We start from the raw sequence: 22,202 nt of genomic DNA, 5'->3' as shown, positions 1-22,202 counted from the left end.
TGTAATTAGGGTGAGTAGAATTGAAATTTACTTAATACGTTGTGTTAACTGCATGGTTACTAGTTGCATGCCTCAGTGGAGATTCCAGGATACGCCACTGGTCGGGATATACCTGCCACCTGTTTCCGCGGTAAATATATACACGTGTGAAGCAATTATGCATGCTGTTGCTATCTATAGTTATTGTATAGGACCTTTAGGAATGTCACAGCCTTCTAGATGCGTTAAAACTTTGTTTTATGAGTTTTACAGGTAAATAAAGAACGAGCTGTTGTTTACATTAATCAGCTGTGAAAATGGTGGCGCACAGACAGGGTAATGCTACTTCGTCTGATATAGATCGTTTTGTTAGATGAAATTGACAGCAGTGATGACGAATTATCAGTTATGGACAGTGAGTTTAATGTTTCTGAGAGTGATGATGACAATTCTAGCAAAATAGAAGTAGTTGAAAGCGAGAATGAAAGCAATATAAATAGTAGTGAACCAGGCAATGGTTGAAGAGTTTATTGCCCAGATGATCAAAACTTTGTAAAGAAACCACACACTTTGATTAGTGGTTTCTCACCTCTCACAGGTAAGAAACCATCTACTCCCGTTGAATTTTTTACACTATTTTTTACGTAAGAATTGGTACAACAAATTGTTGACGAGACTAACTGCTATGCAAGAGAAAAAATACAAATGAATGCTTCGAGAAGTACCACACGGGGAAGAAATATAAATAGGAAAGGGGCAAACTGTCTTTCAACTACATGTTTATTGTGTATCTAGAGTGATTAATTAATTCATAATCTGTTAGTCAGACTTTGTATCTTCATTGTAACTATACAGCTTTTTCAAAAAAAAAAAACGACTAGTGCAGGACTACACAAGGAAAACATTTGTCCGCAAAGGGTTAAGATTCTGAAGGTGATTGGGATCAGATACCGAGAACGAAGAATTATCTACAATCTGTATAAAAATCGGTCTGCAGTGATAAGAATCAAGGGCTTTGAAAAAGAAGCAGCAATCCAGAAAGGATTGAGGCAAGGCTGCAGTTTGAAACCCCTCCTTTTCAATGTTTACATAGAACAGCCAGTAAAGGAAATCAAAGAGGAATGTGGAAAGGGAATCACAATCCAAGGAGAGGAAATCAAAACCTTGAGATTTGCAGATAATATTGTTATTTTATCTGAGACTGCAGAAAATTTCAAAGTTCCTGAATGGTATCGACAAAGTCTTGGGTAAGGAGTGCAAGATGAAAAACAATAAGTCCAAAACAAAAGTAATGGGGTGCAGTTGAGCGAAGGCAGGCGATGCAGGAAATATTAGATTAGGAAATGAAATCTTAAAGGAAGTAGATTAATATTGTTACTTAGGTAGTAAAATAACTAACGATGGCAGAAGTAAGGAGGACATAAAATGCAGACTAGCACAAGCAAGGAAGAGCTTTCTTAAGAAAATAAATTTTCTCACTTCAAACATTGATATACGAATTAGAAAGATGTTTCATCTGGAGCGTGGCATTGTATGGAAGTGTATGGAAGTAAAGCTTTTGAAATGTGGTGTTACAGAAGAATGCTGAAGGTGAGATGGATAGATCGAATCACGAATGAAGAGATACAGAATCGAATTGGTAAGAGGAGATCGATTTGGCTAAATTTGACAAGAAAAAGAGATAGAATGATAGGACACATCTTAAGACACCCAGGACTTGTTCAGTTGGTTTTTGTAGGAAGTGTAGGCTGTAAGAACGGTAGGGGTAGACCAAGGTATGAATATGACAAGCAGATTAGAGCAGATGTAGGATGCAGTAGTTACATAGAAATGAAAAGGTTAGCACAGGGTAGGGTGGCATGGAGAGTTGCATCAAACTAGTCTATGAACTGATGACTCAAACACACAACACACATTTCAGTAAGAGTATCACTGAGCGGAGTAGCCGTGTGTGTCAACATGCTACCGCTATGGAGTCAAGCTCTGCACTCGGCAGGCGAGTGGGTTCGAACCCCACCGTCAGCTGTCCTGAGATTTTTTTTTTTTTTTTTTTGTGGTTTCCCTTTTGCACTCCCAAGCAAATGCCAGGAAAGTTCCTATTCATAAGCCACAGCAGATTCCTTCCACCTCGTTACCCAGTTTCACTCACCATCATTCACTTCATATTCATCATCTTCTCAACTGAGGTTGGCATCAGGAAGGGCATCCAGCCATAAAAAAATGCTGTAAAATATAATCTCACTTCATCCCCGACACCGTTTTGGGCTGCGGGGCTATGGGTACGATATGCAATCCATTAATAGTACCAGTAAAAATTTATCTGTAAAAGTGCTTCTTCCTAAAAAAAAAATAAATAAAAAAACCGGCCCAGAGGGTTCTCCTAATCACCAAAACTTGGCAGTGAAAAGGGTAAAGCAAATTCTTACACTGAGACACCAGACGACTGAAGGATGTGCTTAGAAACAGCCGAATCAAAGCTTCGCTATTCAAAGCAGTAAACTGTGCTACCGACGTATTTGAGCACCTTCAAATACCACCGGACTTAGCCAGAATCGAACCTATCAAGCTGCAGTCAGAAGGCCAGCGCTCTACTGTCCGAGCAAATCAGCCTGGCTGTTTAAGAAATATTGCCAGTGGTAATGTTAGGCAAATCGCCTTGTATAGAAAGTTAGGAACGTGAAAAGGAATGTACAGTGTAACAGGAGACAAGGACATATATTTTTTCTTTCATTTGTGTCAGTGGCATCATACATAAAAATAAGGATAAAGAAAACATAATTACAATATTTCGGCCCAATATTTGGCAGTGTTTATCTGTTGACCACAGGCGTACAAGGTGTGTCCTTGTAGAAAATGCCATTTCTTCAGGTTGTCCTTGGATTTCCCAATCCAAGCTAGTAGCTTGTTTAACGACTTCCATGTAGTCCAGGTTTCCTCATGGCCAGAAGGCAGTTTTTCTTTAAGTTTCAATATTCCAAATGGTCTGGGAATTAACAGTTCCATAGTTCAGTTCTAGTTTTCTTTGGATCTACAACTGGAGGTGTTGGAAGGTTGCAGAGAAATACTTCTGACTTAAGCCTGTCTGATGGCAGATGACGTCCACGTAGATCAGAGTTGCTCAGGTGGTTGCCTACTGAGGCTGACCCAATGTGACTGGGATGCTTGTCGAAATAATGTGGGCAGCTTGCGTACCAATTGTAAATCACAGTCAAGCGAGAGAACGAACACATTCTGTACAACAAAGGAGTGACGTTCGATTGTTTAACTGGCATTCATTCAGGTGTGGCACGTTCTATATGCTCAGTGAACCCCTAGAAATAGCTAACTCTTAGTAAAATGGTTTATCTAGAGCCTATTCCTTAAATTAGCTCTGAATATTTGTGCACGCAGCAGTAGTTTTAACATCAACACTTGTTGCTCCTGGAACCACCGAACAGGTTTAATTTGTGGACTGACGGTGCAGGGCTATGCGATATAGAGATGGTGCACGAGACCATGAGAAGCAAACAGGGGAGGCTGAGAACATAGTCCAGGTATTGCTGGTGAGTCAGCCCGGGATAGACACGAGTTACATCGGGCAGTATCGAAATTAGCCGAAGCAATGTCTCACAGCACGTGGTTAAAAGGGATTTTAATTTTGTGACGATCATTGTTGTTTAACCTAACATCTAGGTCATTGGCCCCTGATGGAACGAAATGATAAAATGTAATGACAAAATTAAAAGTCCAAAATCATCCACTGACTGGAATTCAAAATTGTGATAATGATGATGAAGAATGAAAAGATGAATATGAATTTAAGATAATCAGTGGATATGATCTGGAATGCCCCACCTTCCCAGAAACTATCTTAAATCAATAGTACTACTGACCAAGGGATGGCTTCTAAAGCACAATCCTGAATCAATGATGCTTGTTGTCTAAAGGGGTCCAAAATCCAGGTCAACGGTCCCTCATAATGATACTTACTGCTAGCAAAGTAGAACCACGGTATTTGTCATGCTGCGGTACTAATCAAAATTAGCATAGACGCACGGTGTTCCACACATTATGGTACTAATAAATATTGTACGTCGCACAGGTAACACAGATCTATGGTGTTTCTCACATAATGGCACCACTCATAGGCAACGCAAACCAACGGTGCTCCTCACATAGGTGAACTAATCATGGGCACCGGTATTCCCGTGGTGTTCCTCACATAGTGGGTACTAATCACAGGCAACGCAGACCCACAGTGTCGCTCATATAGTGGTACAACTCACAGGCAACGCCCAGACCTGCGGTGTTGCTCACATGGGTATGACTCACAGGTACTGGAAACCCACAGGGGAACCACACTCTGCTGCTACTAATCACAAACCTATTTCGTACCTAATTTAGTGGTACTACTCGCAACTAAAGGCGACCCATGGTGTTCCCCGTGGGATGGTACTAATCACAAGTAGTTTCATGGTTCTAATACAATCATCCCTTGGTCGCCCATTTTAGTAGCGTCTTACGATAGGTAGGGGATACTGTGGGTGTGTTCTTCGTCTGCGTCCCCCACGTACAGGGGTATTTAATTTTGTGATTTAGCGTTTTTGATATAATTAACCACAATGAACCAGAGTATTTTGGTAACTACGATTTGTATAGCGTCAGTAAGCGTATGTAGCCAAAAGGAACTTTGACCCCATCAACACAGTAATTAAAACAGAGAGGACTTTTCCTATTTGTGAAACTCACAACCTGACTTTTAACCCTGTTTATCTGCTGTCCATCTCACAACATTTTGCAGTTGCTCACAATCTTGTAACTTATTTATTACTCTATACAGAATAACATCACCTGCAAAAAGCCTAATCTCTGATTCCACTTCTTTACTCATATCATCTATATATATAAAATAACTTGTCCTGACTGACTGACTGACTGACTGATTCATCATCGCCGAGCCAAAACTACTGGACATAAAGAAATGAAATTTTGGGGATGTATCCATATTAAGATGTAGGTGCTCGCTAAGAGAGGATTTTTGTATATTCCGTGGCTAAGGGGGTGAAAAGGGGGGTGAAATTTTAAAAAGAGTGTATCTATATCTCAAAACTTTAAAAGTTTACAGATGTAAAAATTGGTATTTAGAATCTTTTTTTTTTAAATAAGGATACACGTATTTTTTTGTTTTCTGAAAACCCCAATCGGAGGGGTGGAAAAGGGTGAAAATGGGGAAAAATGGGTTGAATGACTTCAATCAGGATACCGGTACTTATATCTCAGAAACTGAAGATATTACAGATCTGAAAATTGGTACTTTTGATCTCTTTTAAAAATAAAGAAACACGTATTTTTTTGTTTTTGGAAAATCCAATTAATGGGAGGGTGAAAAGGGGGTGAATTTTTAAAATGAGTGAATCTATATCTCCAAACTTTTAAAGTTTGCAGATGTAAAAACTGGTATTTAGAATCTTCATTAAAAATAAAGAAACACGTATTTTTTTGTTTTCGGAAAATCGCAATAGGAGGAGTGAAAGGGGGTGGAAAAAGGGTTGAATGCCTTTAATGAGGCTACTTATATCTCAGAAACAGAAGATATTACAGACCTGAAAATCGGTGTTTGGGATCTCCTTTAAAAATACAGAAACACGTATTTTTTTGTTTCTGGAAAATCCAATTAAGGGAGGGGGTGAAAAGGGGGTAATATTTTAAAATGAGTGTATCTATATCTCAAAACTTTTAAAGTTTATAGATGTGAAAATTAGTTTTTAGAATCTCCTTTAAAAATAAAGAAACACGTATATTTTGTTTTCGGAAAATCCTAATAGGAAGGGTGGAAAAGGTTGAAGAAGGGGTCGAATGCTTTTCATGAGTCTACTTATATTTCAGAACCTGAAGATATTACAGACTTGAAAATTGGTATTTGGGATCTACTTTAAAAGTAAAGAAACACGTATTTTTTCGTTTTTGGAAAATCCAAATATTGGGGTGAAAAGGGGTGGGGGTGAATTTTTTAAAATGAGTGTGTCTACATCTTAAAACTTTAAAATTTACAGATGTAAAAATTGGTAGTTAGAATCTCCTCTAAAAATAAAGGAACACATATTTTTTTTGTTTCCTGCAAATCCCAATAAAAGGGCTGTAAAAGGGTGAAAAATGGGTTGAATGCCTTTAATGAGGATACATATATGTCAGAAACGAAAGATATTACAGAAAATTTGTATATGGGATCTCCTTTAAAAATAAAGAAAAAAGTATTTTTTAGTTTTTGGAAAATCCAATTAATGGCGGTTAAACAGGAGTGACGAATTGGCGTGAATTTCTTGAAAGACTACATCTACAGAATATCTTGGAAACGTAAAATGTTACAGACGTAAAAAGTGGGTGTTTGGAATCTCCTGTAAATGTAAAGAAACATAGGTGATTTGTTTTTGGAAACTCCACTTAAGGGGAACTCAAAAGGGGTGAAATTTTAAAATGAGAATTTTTACAGTATATCTAAAAAACTTAACATGTTACAGAAGTGAAAAATGGTATTTTTTATCTCTATTAAACATAAAGAAACGTGTATTTTTAGTTTTCGGAAATATCACCTGGGTGGAGGGGGGGGGGTAAAAGTGACTGAAAATGGTGTTGAATTCTTTTAATTAGGCTACTGATATATCAAAAATTAAGATTTTACAGACGTGAAATTTGATATTTTCAATCTGCTTTAAAAGTAAAAATACACGTATTCTCTTAAAATCCAATGAAGCGGGGGGGGGGGGTGTGTGTGTGAAAGAATTGAAAAATTAATTGGCTTAATTGTATGAGAATACATACATCTAATAAAAACTAAAGTTATTACAGATGTGAAAATTCGTATTTGGATCTCCTTTAAATACAAAGAAAAACGCGTTTTGGGCGGGAAACCATCTTGGAGGGCGGGAGTGTAAAGGAGTTGAATTCCTTTCATGAGGACACATAAATAAAAAACTGAAGAAGTTAGAGTCGTGATAATTGGTATTTAGAAGATCCTTTACTATTAAAGAAACAAGTATTTTTTTCGGGAAAGTTCACTTTGGGGGGGGGGGGGGAGTAGTGTGAAATGAAGTGAAAAAGGTAAATTACTTTTATGGGGATACTTATATCTCAAAACTGAAGGTAATAGACGTGAACATTGGTGTTTGGAATCTCCCTTAAACATAAAGAAACAAGCCTTCTTTTAATTTTTTTTTGGGGGGGGGGGGGGTGGCGGTAAATAAACTTAACGGCGGTGGGGTGTAGAAGGAGGTGAGACCAATTGATTTTACTGTTATTAATGTACTTATAAGGATCCTCCGTTGCTCAGGCGGCACCGCGCCGGCCTCTCACAGCTGGGTTCCGTGGTTCAAATCCCGGTCACTCCATGTGACATTCGTGCTGGACAAAACGGAGGCGGGACAGGTTTTTCTCTGGATACTCCGGTTTTCCCTGTCATCAGCCATTCCAGCGATACATAATAATAATAATAATAATAATAATAATAATAATAATAATAATAATAATAATAATAATGTTCCGGACCGTCGTCAAATGTGCGGACCGCGTTGGTAACGGCTCCTGGACGGGTAATGACTAAGAATGCAGTCCGGCCGCGGGTTCAGTGCCGCCAAATCACCCAATATGACACCACGCCGGATCTCCTAAAGGATTTTATCCATATTAAAAATGATTAAAAGAAAATATGGCAAAGATTTACGGACCCAACTGACCAGGAGGAATACCTGAGCCTAGCCCGGGAAGTACGAAATCGATTGCTGGAAAGGAATATTGAAAAATGGGAGGAAACATGCCGTAAAATAATAGAAAACGAGTCAGATCGGGAATTTTGGAGGATTCTCGCAGAAAACGAGTTAGATCGCGAATTTCGGTGGATTATGTATCTAAAACAATAAGCATTCAATTATAAATTTCAGTATAATACCGTAGCGAAGCACGGGTATCTTGCTAGTTTATATATATAAGAAAACATAAAGGTCCAATGATACTGCCTTGAGGAATTCCCCTCTTAATTATTGCAGGGTCAGATAAAGCCTCACCTACTCTAATGCTCTGAGTTCTGTTTCCTAGAAATATAGCAAGTCATTCAGTCACTCTCTTGTCTAGTCCAATTACACTCATTTTTTCAGTAGTCTCCCATGATCTACCCTATCAAATGCCTTGGACAGGTCAATCGCGATACAGTCCATTTGACCTCCTGAATCGAAGATATCTGCTATATCTTGCTGGAATCCTACAAGTTGAGCTTCAGTGGAATAACCTTTCCTAAACTCGAACTGCAATCGAACCAGTTACTAATTTTGTAAACATGTCTAATATTATCAGAAAGAATGCCTTCCCAAAGCTTACATGCAACACATGTCAAACTTACTAGCCTGTAATTTTCAGCTTTATGTCTATCACCCTTTCCTTTATACACAGGGGCTACTATAGCAACTCTCCATTTATTTGGTATGGCTCCTTCATGCAAACAATAATCAAATAAGTACTTCGGATATCGTACTATGTCCCAACCCATTGTCATTAGTATAACCCCAGAAATCTTATCAATTCAGCTGATTTTCTAGTTTTCAACTTTTGTATCTTATTGTAAATAGCATTATCATAATATGAAAATTTTAATACTTCTTTAGCTTTAGTCACATCCTCTATCTGGACATAATCCCTGTAACCAACTATCTTTACATACTGCTGCTTTCTGAAGATCCTCACATACACACTCCCCTTGTTCATTAATGATTCCTGGAATGTCTTTGGAACCTGTTTCTGCCTTAAAGTACCTATACATACCCTTCCATTTTTCACTAAAATTTGTATGACTGCCAATTATGCTTGTCATCATGTTATCCATAACTGAGTTCTTTGCTAGATTCTATTTCCTAGTAAGTTCCTTCCATTTCTCCTTACTTCCACAGCCATTTCTAACAATTTCTTTCCAATCTGCAGCTCCTTCTTAGTCTCTATTTCTCTATTATAATAAGGTGGGTCTTGACCATTCCTTACCACCTTTAAAGGTACAAACCTATTTTCACATTTCTCAACAACTGCTTTAAACCCATCTCAGAGTCTGTTTACATTTTTATTTACCGTTTTCCACCAATCATAGTTACTTTTTAAAAGCTCCCTCATACCTGCTTTCAGCCATATGGTACTGCCTAATAGTCCTACTTTTAAGGCCTTCCTTTCTATCACATTTACTTTTAACTACGACAAAAACAGCTTCATGATCACTAATACCATCTATTACTTTGGTTTCTCTATTGAGCTCATCTGGTTTTATCAGCACCATGTCCATGACATTTTTTACCCTCTAGTTGGTTCGATCACTTTCTGAATCAGCTGTCCTTCCCATATTAGCTTATTTGCCATTTGTTGGTCATGCTTCCTGTTGCTGCATTACCTTCCCAATTGACATTTGGTAAACTCAGATTTTTTTTTTATCCGTATTGAAAATTTCGTTAAGTATATAGGAAAATATTTAAAATTTTATTTCCACCTATTCAATACAATATAAGATATTGACATTTAACTTAAAACATTTTTCAAAAGTGAGACATGTCTCACCTCATATTTTGAGGCATCTTCAGTCACTAATCAAAACATTATTTCAGTCAGACAACGTTTCCAAATATTCTACAGCTATTATACAAATGTTCATGAAATAACTAAAACTCTATTGTAGTGATGAAAGCATGTGTTGTTCACTTGATGAAAAGGACGTCATAGGATGGTACAGTATTACAGAAGATGGCTTGAAGCCTTAGTCAATATTAAATTTTAAATACATAGTGGAAAGCATATAAAATCATTTCATTAAAAATATACAATACATTTAAAATGATATTAAAATAGTAGGTTCTTAGTTGGTACATTTAAAAATGGAGGTATCTTATAATTATGAGTGACAGTTGATGGCTTAAAGCCGTAGTCAGAGTTTGAAGCATAAGTAGAATAACACGTTAATATGAGGCACAAGAATATGAAAAAGATTACATTAATGAATGTAGAAGATAAAGAAAAAACATTCCAAAATGCTGGGCAATTGTTGTTTACGCCAGCGTATATTTGCCCGTAATATTTGATGGTCAAACAGTTCGTAGATTGTTTATAAAATGGTTCAGCGAAATTGTGTTTACACGAAGTTTAAAGTTGGCTTAAATTTATTCTGAATCATCGGAGTAAGTTTGTGGAGATGATGATAAGCAGTTATTCTCTACGTTGGTAAGATTTGACATGAGGTTGAATGGCTGTTGTTTTCATAACTGATTGACAATTATTTTCAAAGTGTTGTTATTGGAAATTTTATCTTATTGACGAATGTTGTGGAAATTTGATGGGGCTGTTGAAATAATGTTGTCAGGATCTGACAACGATTCTCACAACAAGTCAAACAATCCCACAACGCCATAGAACCAACCAATCTACAACATTATTTCAACAGCCCCATCAAATTTCCACAACATTCGTCAATAAGATAAAATTTCCAATAACAACACTTTGAAAATAATTGTCAATCCGTTATGAAAACAACAGCCATTCAACCTCATGTCAAATCTTACCAACGTAGAAAATAACTGCTTATCATCATCTCCACAAACTTACTCCGATGATTCAGAATAAATTTAAGCCAACTTTAAACTTTGTGTAAACACAATTTCGCTGAACCATTTTATAAACAATCTACGAACTGTTTGACCATCAAATATTACGGGCAAATATACGCTGGCGTAAACAATTGCCTAGCATTTTGGAATGTTTTTTCTTTATCTTCTATATTCATTAATGTAATCTTTTTCATATTCTTGTACCTCATATTAACGTGTTATTCTACTTATGCTTCAAACTCTGACAACGGCTTTAAGCCATCAACTGTCACTCATAATTTTAAGATACCTCCATTTTTAAGTGTACCAACTAAGAACCTACTATTTTAATATCATTTTAAATGTATTGTATATTTTTAATGAAATGATTTTATATGCTTTCCACTATGTATTTAAAATTTAATATTGACTAAGGCTTCAAGCCATCTTCTGTAATACTGTACCATCCTATGACGTCCTTTTCATCAAGTGAACAACACATGCTTTCATCACTACAATAGAGTTTTAGTTATTTCATGAACATTTGTATAATAGCTGTAGAATATTTGGAAACGTTGTCTGACTGAAATAATGTTTTGATTAGTGACTGAAGATGCCTCAAAATACGAGGCGAAACATGTCTCACTTTTGAAAAATGTTTTAAGTTAAATGTCAATATCTTATATTGTATTGAATAGGTGGAAATAAAATTTTAAATATTTTTCTATATACTTAAATTCAGATCTCCCGCTACAATCACATTCCTTTCCATGTCGTTTTCCACATACCTGATTATCTTTACGATGACAATGACCATCACCTGGAAAACGAAGATGCTGTTCCAACAGAAAAAGTAGGACTGACAAGTCTAAATTCGAGTTATTTCTACGGCAGTCCTAGGCCTCATCTCTCAAAATGTAATGACTCGTGCATTGGCAATGTTACAGCTGAAAAAATGAATGCTTTCTTCGAAGACACAGAAACAACTCCAACTGAACTGATGGTGCAGTAAATTGTACTGCACGCAAACTTGAACAAAAGAAACTTGTGCACTGTTTCAGTAAATAAAAACAGTCTTGAATTTAATAGCCTAAAAAAAAAAAGCATTGTTTAATTTCTTGCCAGCATCAAAATGAAGGTTGGTATATTAAGTAGCTTTTAGTCTATTCTTGATTATCTGGTACACCTTCAGTCCCATCTCATCGGGATAAACGACTTTCTCGCATACATCCATTTCTTCTCGGCCCTGGATGAGCTGGTTTCTGCTTTGCAGCTTCAACAGATGACCAGGGATATACGCTCTCCGATAGGCTCTCTTGATAGATCTTCAGTCATGATGAGGTAAGTGTAGGATAGAAGAAAGAGAGGACAAAGGGAAGAGAAAAAATATAAGGATGAATACAGATGGCAAAGGACTGATGATGATGCTTGTTGTTTAAAAGGTCCTAACATCTAGGTCATGGCTATGAAATGTAATGACAATTTCAAAGTCCAAAATTCATCCACTGACTAGAATTCAAAATGTGGCTATGAAGAATGAATGAATGAATGAATGCATATGAATTTAATAGCATTTTACAAAAAAGATAAATACATGATAACAAAAGCATGGGACTCTGAAATCCTGTTGGGCAGTAAACAGTCTTAAAACCCAGTATTGACCACAACTTAGATGTATATGTTGAGACAAGATCTACATTAATTATTTAGAATTATTATTTAAATAGGAAACACATGAATTGTGGTGAATTATTAACTAAGTATAAAGTAACTATTTAACTAATATTTACAACTAAAAAATACAAAATATTAAATAGGCATTTGTGCTTTCTAACTCATGACTACATCAAGGTACAGGCCACATTTACAACTGAAAAATACAAGTATGCACTGTCACTCCCAACTTATCTCTACTTCACAGTACAGGGCAAAGCAGTTTTTCCTGTCACTGCAGCACAAATTAACTTTACAAATCTTTCAAACTGAGTAAGGCTTAGACTCAACTTTCTGCAGGCTGCACACTTCACATCTTCCTCCATTCAATGAAAATACAGGCCAATGACACCCCCTATTTCCTAGCCTTACATCACTGAACACTGAATAGGCATTTTTCCCTCTTTTAGGTTGGGGTGCATCAGTCGGCATGGGTCTTTGGCTGGATCTCTTTTTCCTACGTTCTTTTTGTCACCAGTCCTTTGGCAGCAGCTCTTCTGAATTGCAATACTTTTGGGTACATCTGGTTATGTATGATGAAGGCATTGACAAAACAACCTGTGCCACCACTTTCTTGACTTCCTATCAGATGATCAGCTTTGTCAACACCTCCCATATCTGCATTATAGTCTTTTACTACAATGGGACACTTTACCTCTAGTTTGGTGCCATCATTTCTTGTTCTTTGCACAAAAGTTTCTTCTGTTCCATGAAAGGTGGAAGCAAATAAAACTGATTTGTTGTCCATCCATTTGAAAAAACTAATCCCCACATTTGAAATACAATAGTCATAGTGTCCCCTGTTCAAGGACTTGTCAGGGATAAGAGGAGGCAGTCCTTTACGGTTTGCCCAAGCTGTACCACAAGCTAAAGTATTTTCTATTTTGAGGCCTTCAAGTAAATGGAGAGAAGAGAAATAATTGTCCAAGAACACTATCAAACCTTGTCCTCAGAATGGTTGTGCAAGTTGTAACACAACCCTCTCTCCCAATCCGTACTGAGCTAACTCTTCATCAATTGATTCCTCTTTGTCCTGATACACAATAAACTTAAAAACAGAACCATGTTGATCACCTAAATACCATAACTTGTATCCTCTTTTGATTGGTTTCATGGGGATAAACTGCTTGAGTTTACTTTGTCCTTTGAATAAAATCATTGACTCATCAATGCTGACAGATTTAGTTACATTGTATTATTGTGAAAATTGCCGGTTAGCAATATCGATAACAGGGCGAATTTTATATAATTTATCATGACAATTCTTTGGTCTAGCTAGATTATCACTGACATGAAGATTACTAAGTATGTCATTAAACGTTTCCTTGGCATTGCATCAGATACAAATGGTTGACCTAAATCATTACTACTGGGCGAGTTGGCCGTGCACGTAGAGGCGCGCGGCTGTGAGCTTGCATCCGGGAGATAGTAGGTTCGAATCCCACTATCGGCAGCCCTGAAGATGGTTTTCCGTGGTTTCCCATTTTCACACCAGGCAAATGCTGGGGCTGTACCTTAATTAAGGCCACGGCCGCTTCCTTCCAACTCCTAGGCCTTTCCTATCCCATCGTCGCCATAAGACCTATATGTGTCGGTGCGACGTAAAGCCCCTAGCAAAAAAAAAAAAATCATTACTTGTAGACCAATAATCCCTCCAGGAAGGCAAAGTAACATAACCCATCTAAAAGTTGATACCTAAGGAATGTAAAAAATTCAGTGTCTTTCATACATAAAGTCTTGCCATTTTGAACAGCAAATACATTGGACTGATGGCATATGTGCTCGATGAGTGGTCCACACAGCTGAATGAAGATGTCTGTTGGAGTCTTGCACTTAGTGAAATGCTCCTTCTTAGGCCCTATACACCAAAACAATCAACATCTTAAATCTTTTGGTTCTTACATAATAAGTCACTAGCTGTGAATATAATGAGGCTATTTATTATATCTGAGACTCACCTTCATGATGTTCATATACAAATATCACCGTCGAAGAGGGCTTTTTTCTGCATCCTCTATTGGGCTCAGGAAGTTTAACTTTCTTTCTTGCAGTCTTACTTTCAACTGATGGACCATCTTCAGCATTTGCTTCAAAATCATTGCACAGTTCATAGTAATCATTTTCAGGATTAACACCTAAAAATGAAACAAATATGCTATTTATAACGGCCTCCAAACCGTTCTAGTAGCTATTTTATAATTATTAGGCCTAACACTACAAATGAAGAGTAGCCCTACTCAGGAATAGAACTATTCAGACATCACTGTGTATTTGTCTATTGACATAACTAATAGGGAAAATAAAAATAAATAAATAAATAAATAAATAAATAAATAAATAAATAAATAAATAAATAAATAAATAAATAAATAAATAAATAAATAAATAAATAAATAAATAAATAAATAAATAAATAAATAAATAAATAAATACTAGTATCTGTTCTCTAATGTCAGTGACTAACATAAACCCATAAAAATAATGAAAATTATATTCAAGCCAAAGACCATTCAAATATCATTGTATATTTGTATTTATTTGCATTTGTATTAGGCCATTGATGGGAAAATAAATAAATACTTAGTCAGCAGCTTCCAATTCTGCATCAAATACACTGGTAAAATTATCAGCTGTTTCTTCTTTGTCACTGTCTTCTAAATCTGTTAAGTTTCCTTCATCTACTGGAATCTCTTCACATAAGACAAAAATAAGTTCACCTTCATTTAATCCTTTTGTCTTAGGCCGAAACATTTTCAACATTTCACTCTAATTTTAATTAATACAACGTGCATAATTATTGCCGCCCTCCAACAACACTAAGGCATGGAACAAAACACTCACGACACGAGTGTCACTAGCTGCCCATCGGGACTTGCAAGTCCCTCTTAGAAATATGTGAATATTTATGATATTATATATTAGAAGCCTTGTGCAGTAATAGAAATATATTTCCAAATATGCATGCTTCACACAAGGTAATAAATAATTTGAAAACTGATTAATTTTTTTCTACGGTTGCCTAGATACCACAGCTGAGATATAACCATTTAACTGCCATCTGTTGACCAGTAATAACACTACAAGTACATTTCTTCCTGCTCAGAAGTGGGATTGGCAAGTGCCATCCAAACTCTGCCAATAAAATGTGAATGCATTTTATATGGGCGGGACGACCAAGGGACTGCTTCCAAAGCACAATCCTGAATCGATGATGCCTGTTGTCCAAAGGGGTCCAAAGTCCAGGTCAACGGCCCCTCATAATGGTACTTATCGCTAGTAAAGTGGAACCATGATATGTCTCACGTTGCGGCACTAATCAAAAGTACCATAGACTCGCTGTGTTCCACACGTTATGATACTACTAACAAGTATTGTACGTCGCACAGGTAACCCAGACCTATGGTGTTTCTCATATAATGGTGCCAATCATAGGCAACATAAACCCATGGTGTTCCTCACATAGTGATACTAATCACAGGCAACGTGAGCCCGGGGTGTTCCGAATGTAGTGGTACTAATCGCAGGTATTGTAAACCCACAGTGAACCACTCTCTGCTGCTACTAATCACAAACCTATTGTATACCTAACATAGTGGTACTACTCAAGTTAAGGCGACCCAAGGTGTTCCCCCCCTCGCGTGATAGTACTAATCACAAGTAGTTTTATGGTTATTAATCATCCCTTGGTCGCTCCTTTTAGTCGCCTCTTATGACGGGCAGGAGATACCGTGGGTGTCTGTGTCACCTGCCCACAGGGGGGAGGTAAAGGACTTGCTAGTGGCTGTACGTCGCACCGACACAGATAGGTCTTATGGCGACGATGGGATAGGCCTAGGGGTTGGAAGGAAGCGACCGTGGCCCTAATTAAGGTACAGCCCCAGCATTCGCCTGGTGTGAAAATGGGAAGCCATGGAAAACCATTTTTAAAGCTGCTGACAGTGGGATTCGAACCCACCATCTCCCGGATGCAAGCTCGCTGCGGCGTGCCCCTAACCGCACGGCCAACTCACCTGGTAGGTAAAGGACTAGGAACACAGGACGGTCATAGGCAAAATAATAGGATAAAGACAGTAACAAGTCAGTACCGAGAGGTGTGGTCGTGCATGTTAATGTGCTATGGCTATGGAGTCCAGCTCTGCATTTGGGAGACACATGGGTTTGAACCCCACCGTCAGCTGTCCTGAGAACAGTTTACTGTGGTTTCTCATTTTCACTTCCTCGCAAATGCCGGGACAGGTCTATTCACAGGCCACAGTCGATTTCTTCCGCCTCCTTACCCATTTAATTAATTTAATCTTCATTAGTTCTCAACTGAGGGTAGCGCCAGGAAGGTCATTTTACCATTAAAACATGCTATATGAATTCATCTCATCTCGTCCCTGTTTTTGTATCAAGAAATGGGACAAAGGGGTAGACATACATCAATGATGTCCAAGTCAGTGCGTGAAAGAGCAGACAGCAAAGAAGGAGAAGAAATGGAATCGATGAGGAGATTGGCTCTGTGAGTAAACTGTATGAGTCAGTTAAGTATTCAGAAGATAAGAGGAATGTTAATTTATGTATACCACTGTCAATGTGCTGAATGTCCGTCTCCTTGGCCAAATGGTCGGTGTAGTGGCTTTCAGTCAAGAGAAACCCAGCTGCGATTCCTGGCCAGATCAAATGGTTAATTACCATGGCACGGGGACTGGATGTTTGTGGTGTCCCCAAAGCCCCTGCAACTCACACACAACACTACCCTTCACCACACGGCAGATGCTGCCCACCCCCGTCAGAGGGTCTGTCTTACAAGGGCTGTACCAGGCCAGCAATGGCCACAAAATGTTATTCATGTGTTGAATTAGTTCTCTTCAGGGAGAGAATTGTCACAGAACACCAATGAGACTGCAGTTTTCTTTTCATAAACAAAAGTGCAAATAAAACAAATGTTCATTTTATTAACAAAGTCATTTATTATTTAATTTGTACATTCACACTCTTATAATCCTACAAATGCCACACACATTTGCTGAGAACACAATGAAAAATATTTCTAGTTTCAGTTGGTCAAAGTTGCAGATGATATGTGGTCTGATCATCACATAGGCCATACAACATTCAACAATAACAAACATTAGTGAGAATTTGCCTGAAAGCCAGCAAACTGCCACCGCCTCTCCATGTTGGCTCCGATGCCCGACAACTCCTGCCGAAACACTGTCGGAAATCGACTCATCAGAGTCTCAACTTCGCCTGGCCGCAGGGTTGGCTCCAGTTTCTGAAGGTAGGACCAGACGTAATCCACTCCAGCACCAAACGGGTGGACGTGTAAAAATGTCGCAATTAGACCTGCAACATACAACAGACGTATTAAAGTAATTTATTATGTATCAGCTCCATCTGTGGTAAGGTTACAATTCACATAGCAGCCATTGGTTGGAAAAATAAAATAAAATCACCATCAGAATGTTGGCCTGCAGAATAGGAAAGGTGGTGGTATAAAAATCACTAGATTGCGTGCAAAATGACTGGATTAAATTCCAAGCCTCCAATGCAGTTTTCAACACTCCATTCATGTTCCTCGAGTTTACTGACCCTGTTACTTGCATTTGCCTAGCCATTTCTTCAGTATGCTCTTCCTGACATCACATTTTTTCCAGCATTTTGATCCCTCTTTCTTTCATTTTTTTACTCAGTTCCATTATAGATAAATTTGTCGTCATCCATTTGATTTCTTTAATTCTAGCATCTTTTGTCCAGTATTTCTGTATTTACAGTTACAATTCACATTCGAGCTCGTGAGCCCGCCTGGTGGCCATGACTGTTAAGGCGTTAAGTCTGTATGGTCTGACACCATGGTTAGCCAGTGTGAGTCCCATTGGTGACAAACATTTCCACCATCAGAATGATGGCCGGCAGAGTATACAATATCTAATCACTAGACTGTGTGCCAAAAGCCTGGGTTCAACTCCAAACCTCTCTGCAGTGTTCATGGTGATTAATGGTGATTCGTCCATCGAATGGTGACGTTAAGCCTTAAGCAGACCCTTTGGTGCTATTCAACAGGAGTAGGCTATGTGCCAGCACCAGGTTTCACCATCTCCCTTCCTAGTATCATATAGCACGTCATTCATTTCATCTCATTAACTCCTCTGACGAGGTTGACATCAGGAAGGGTATCATCTCGCTTCATACCTGACCTTGCAGAGAAATGGGACAAGGGTTGGATATATATAGTTATTATATATAGTTTTCCTTGACATTTTCACGGTCCATAAGATCAAACCTTTTGAAGATTTGTGTGCATTTCTGAAGCAATTATTATCATTGATGATGTATTACCTCTCCCCAGAGCCCAGCTGGCAAACATAGATACCAGGGGCGCATACTGAGGTCTACCAAGGCTATCGGTGAAGCCCAAACCTCAAATGAGAAAGATGGAAATCCGAATCACATTATAATGTAAGCATCTGACATCTGACACATTGTTCCATTTACAAAACTTGAAAGCAATGAGAAAAAACGTAGCTCGTATTTCTGAGTGCAAGGCATCGGAGACTGATATCGCAGACCAAGCACTGCGTCCCTCTTCCCTCGCCTCACTTTGCGCCACGCTGCCGAATGTTACATTGGTCCAGGGACCGAGGGGATAGGTGGACAAGGCTTCAGTCCTTCAGATCACCGCTCGCCCTGTCACTGCTAAGGAGGGGAGAGCTCACCGATTCAAAGTTCTCCGGAAGACTCCGAACAGACACGAGTGACCCATGTACTATGGTGTCATGTGTTTGCTGTTGCATGTATAAGACATCTTATAGATTAAAAAAAATTTTTTTTACAAGTTGCTTTACGTCGCACCGGGACAGATAGGTCTTTCGGTGATGATGGGACAGGAAAGGGCTACAAGTGGGAAGGAAGCAGCCATGGCCTTAATAAAAGGACAGCCTCAGCATTTGCCTGGTTTAAAAATGGGAAACCATGAAAATCACCTTCAAGGCTGCCGACAGTGGGGTTCAAATCCACTATCTCCCAAATACTGGATACTGGTCGCACTTGAGCGAGTGCAGCTATCGAGCTCAGTACCGATCATTTATAGCTGAGAAAATTATTTGAGTATTGTCTGACACATGATCACGGGTTCGATTCCAAACAACCATGCCTTCCTCATTGTAGATACTTCCGCACCTCATACTTCTGATTTAATTATATAGATAACAGAGTGCTGGGATTTCACTCCTGCCTACTTATACATCCTTGTAGGAAGACACTAGGGCCCTGTTTCATAAAACTAACTAATAATATCAGAACTCATAAAAATAATTATTAGTTAACCAAATTCTGTTTCATAAAGATTTACATATGAAATAAAATATCTTCACTAATAATATTAGTTCATTAGTCAGCTGATACAAATGGAGGTTATAATCGGTCTGTTGCATATGTTCTTGGTTTGGGTTTGTTCCCAGCAATAGGCTAACGCTTGACTACAACCGACTATTAATCCACATGTTTGAGAGGCTCACTTGATATTTTCGATGCTGTGACTTTGATACATATGAAAATGGATAAAAGAAGTGAAAATAATGTGAGAGAAGAAAGTTTCTTTGCAGAAAGTGATTGAGTTACAGCGTCAACTATTCGCAACCATTTGCACAATATAACCCTCCTTGTTCCTTTTTTATTTCATGTGCTCTTAAAAATCTCTGTTGAGATGGACTACTACCCTCTGTTGGTGGGGGCGGTAGAATAACAGCCGCGGTATCCCCTGCCTGTCGTAAGAAGTGACTAAAAGGGGTCCGAAGGCTCTCAACTTGGGAGTGTGGGTTGGCGAACACGGGGCACTGAGATGAGTCCTGCCATTGCTTCAGCTTACTTGTGCCAGGCTCATTTTCATCTACCCTTCCGGCCTCCCTTGTTCAACTCTTCTTTTCCGACCCTGACAGTATTAGGTTGCGAGGCCGAGAGTGTCTTTCATTATCACGCCCTTTGTGGCTCTTCTCTTTCTTTGGCCGATACCTTCATTTTTCAAAATGTCGGATTCTTTTCATTTTTCTATCTGATTAGTGTTATTATAGATGATGGTTGCCTAGTTGTAGCCTACTTCCCCTTATAACAATAATCTTCCCTACCATCATCTTGGTTTACTGGTGATATAAGTCAAGATTTTAAAGGATACCTGGAGTGTCCGAGCAGAAATGCAATAAATCAACACAATGGTACTGTGTATCACTACCAACCGGTGGAGTGCAATGCGAAGCTGCTATTTTAAGGTTATGCTTCATTCCTTGCAGTAGAACGTTCTATTACCAATCCTATCAATAAATACTCAAAAGTTCTGTAATCTAACCTAAATCTCCCATTGTATTCATATGTTTGTGACATGCCAGTACAGGCTGTTTATGACGTAACATTCATTGAACGGTGAATACCTACACTCGTTCCTTATCACTATTTGAATCAGAGTCGACCATTTCAGAGATCTTCACGATTTTATGCCAAAATATTAATATAACACTCAGTTTGATTTCACTAATAATATGAATTATGAGTCAAAATACACTCATGGAAATAACCCTAATAATATGAGGAACTTTTATTAGTAATGTTGTCTATGAAACAATTTACTAATATTATTAGGAATATCTACTAATAATTTTGACTCAAACTAATTACTAATATTATTAGCTAATAACTCTATGAAACATAATACTAATATTATTAGTTAATATTATTGGTTTCTTACTAATAATATTAGGGAAAGATATTTTATGAAACAGGGCCCAGGGCTGCTGTTATAGGAGTAATAGGCCTATCATTTATTTTTAAGATACTAAATGAAGATGACCCAATGAAGATGAAATGAATGGCAAAGATGTCATAAACATCCAATCCCCAAGTCAGGGGAATTAAAGAGTACAAGGAATTTGATCCCAAGAATTGAACCGGGGCCATCGGATCAAAGGCAAGCATTCTATCCGTTTAACAACAAAGCCGAGCTCTAATTTGCTAAACACTTTTTTTTGCTAGGGGCTTTACGTCGCACCGACACAGATAGGTCTTATGGCGACGATGGGATAGGAAAGGCCTAGGAGTTGGAAGGAAGCGGCCGTGGCCTTAATTAAGGTACAGCCCCAGCATTTGCCTGGTGTGAAAATGGGAAACCACGGAAAACCATTTTCAGGGCTGCCGATAGTGGGATTCGAACCTACTATCTCCCGGATGCAAGCTCACAGCCGCGCGCCTCTACACGCACGGCCAACTCGCCCGGTTTGCTAAACACTATGCTACCATTTCCACTGATCAGGCGTTGAGTATTGGCAGTGGCAGAGGCCTTGCAGTAGCTTGTGAAACAGCCCTAACAACACAGCAGGCTACTCTGGTGGCTCAAAACGTTAAAGATTTGACGTTAACTAAACCAACTGTCGAAAAAGGGGAATGGGGTAATTTAAGTCTAGTAGTAGCCCACATCTCGATCCCAACATATGCCACTGACAGATACCAAAGTGGTCTTGGGGCCATAACGAGGTCGAGGGATGGACTAACATACAGGGTCTTTCATAAAGAATGAACCAATTTCATCAAGCTATATTTTCCCAACAGTCAGTAGTACAAGATTAAACCTAAGACACATGTGTTTGACCTATGTTCAAGTTTAGTCCTACAAGTGTTCAATACGACCACCACCACCAGCAGCACGGACCACATTAAGGTGATAGGACAATTCCTCCCAAACGCGTTGCAGCATATCATGATCCACTGAGTTGATCACACGTGTTATCCGCTCTTGAAGGTCATCCAGTGTAGTGGGGGAACATAAACGTTGTCCTCGACGTATCCCCACAGGAAGAAGTCTCAAGGAGTGAGATCTGGGAGGCCATGCGAGTAGAGCATGATCTGTAGCAGTGTGTCGACCAATCCACTGTTGAGGCACTGTTTCATTCAGAAATGCTAGCA

The 22,202-nt window shown here is 38.5% G+C and overlaps 1 protein-coding gene across 2 annotated transcripts in view; it reads right to left on the bottom strand.

Moving 5' to 3' along the window:
• Positions 1-17,200: 17,200 nt before the first annotated feature.
• The window catches only part of LOC136857400 (ecto-NOX disulfide-thiol exchanger 2), a 152,677-nt gene continuing 147,675 nt past the window's right edge, over positions 17,201-22,202 (bottom strand). For both annotated transcript variants that reach the window (XM_067136038.2, XM_067136039.2), the window contains exon 12: positions 17,201-17,600. In XM_067136038.2, the coding sequence (XP_066992139.1) occupies positions 17,386-17,600 (215 nt within the window). In that variant the 3' untranslated portion in view covers positions 17,201-17,385. The remainder of the gene's footprint in view (positions 17,601-22,202) is intronic.

The sequence above is a fragment of the Anabrus simplex genome, chromosome 1 (genome assembly GCF_040414725.1).
Source record: "Anabrus simplex isolate iqAnaSimp1 chromosome 1, ASM4041472v1, whole genome shotgun sequence".
NCBI classification, from domain to species: domain Eukaryota; kingdom Metazoa; phylum Arthropoda; class Insecta; order Orthoptera; family Tettigoniidae; genus Anabrus; species Anabrus simplex.
The sequence above is the reverse complement of the archived record's forward strand: the minus strand, read 5'-3'. Positions and strand labels throughout refer to the sequence as shown.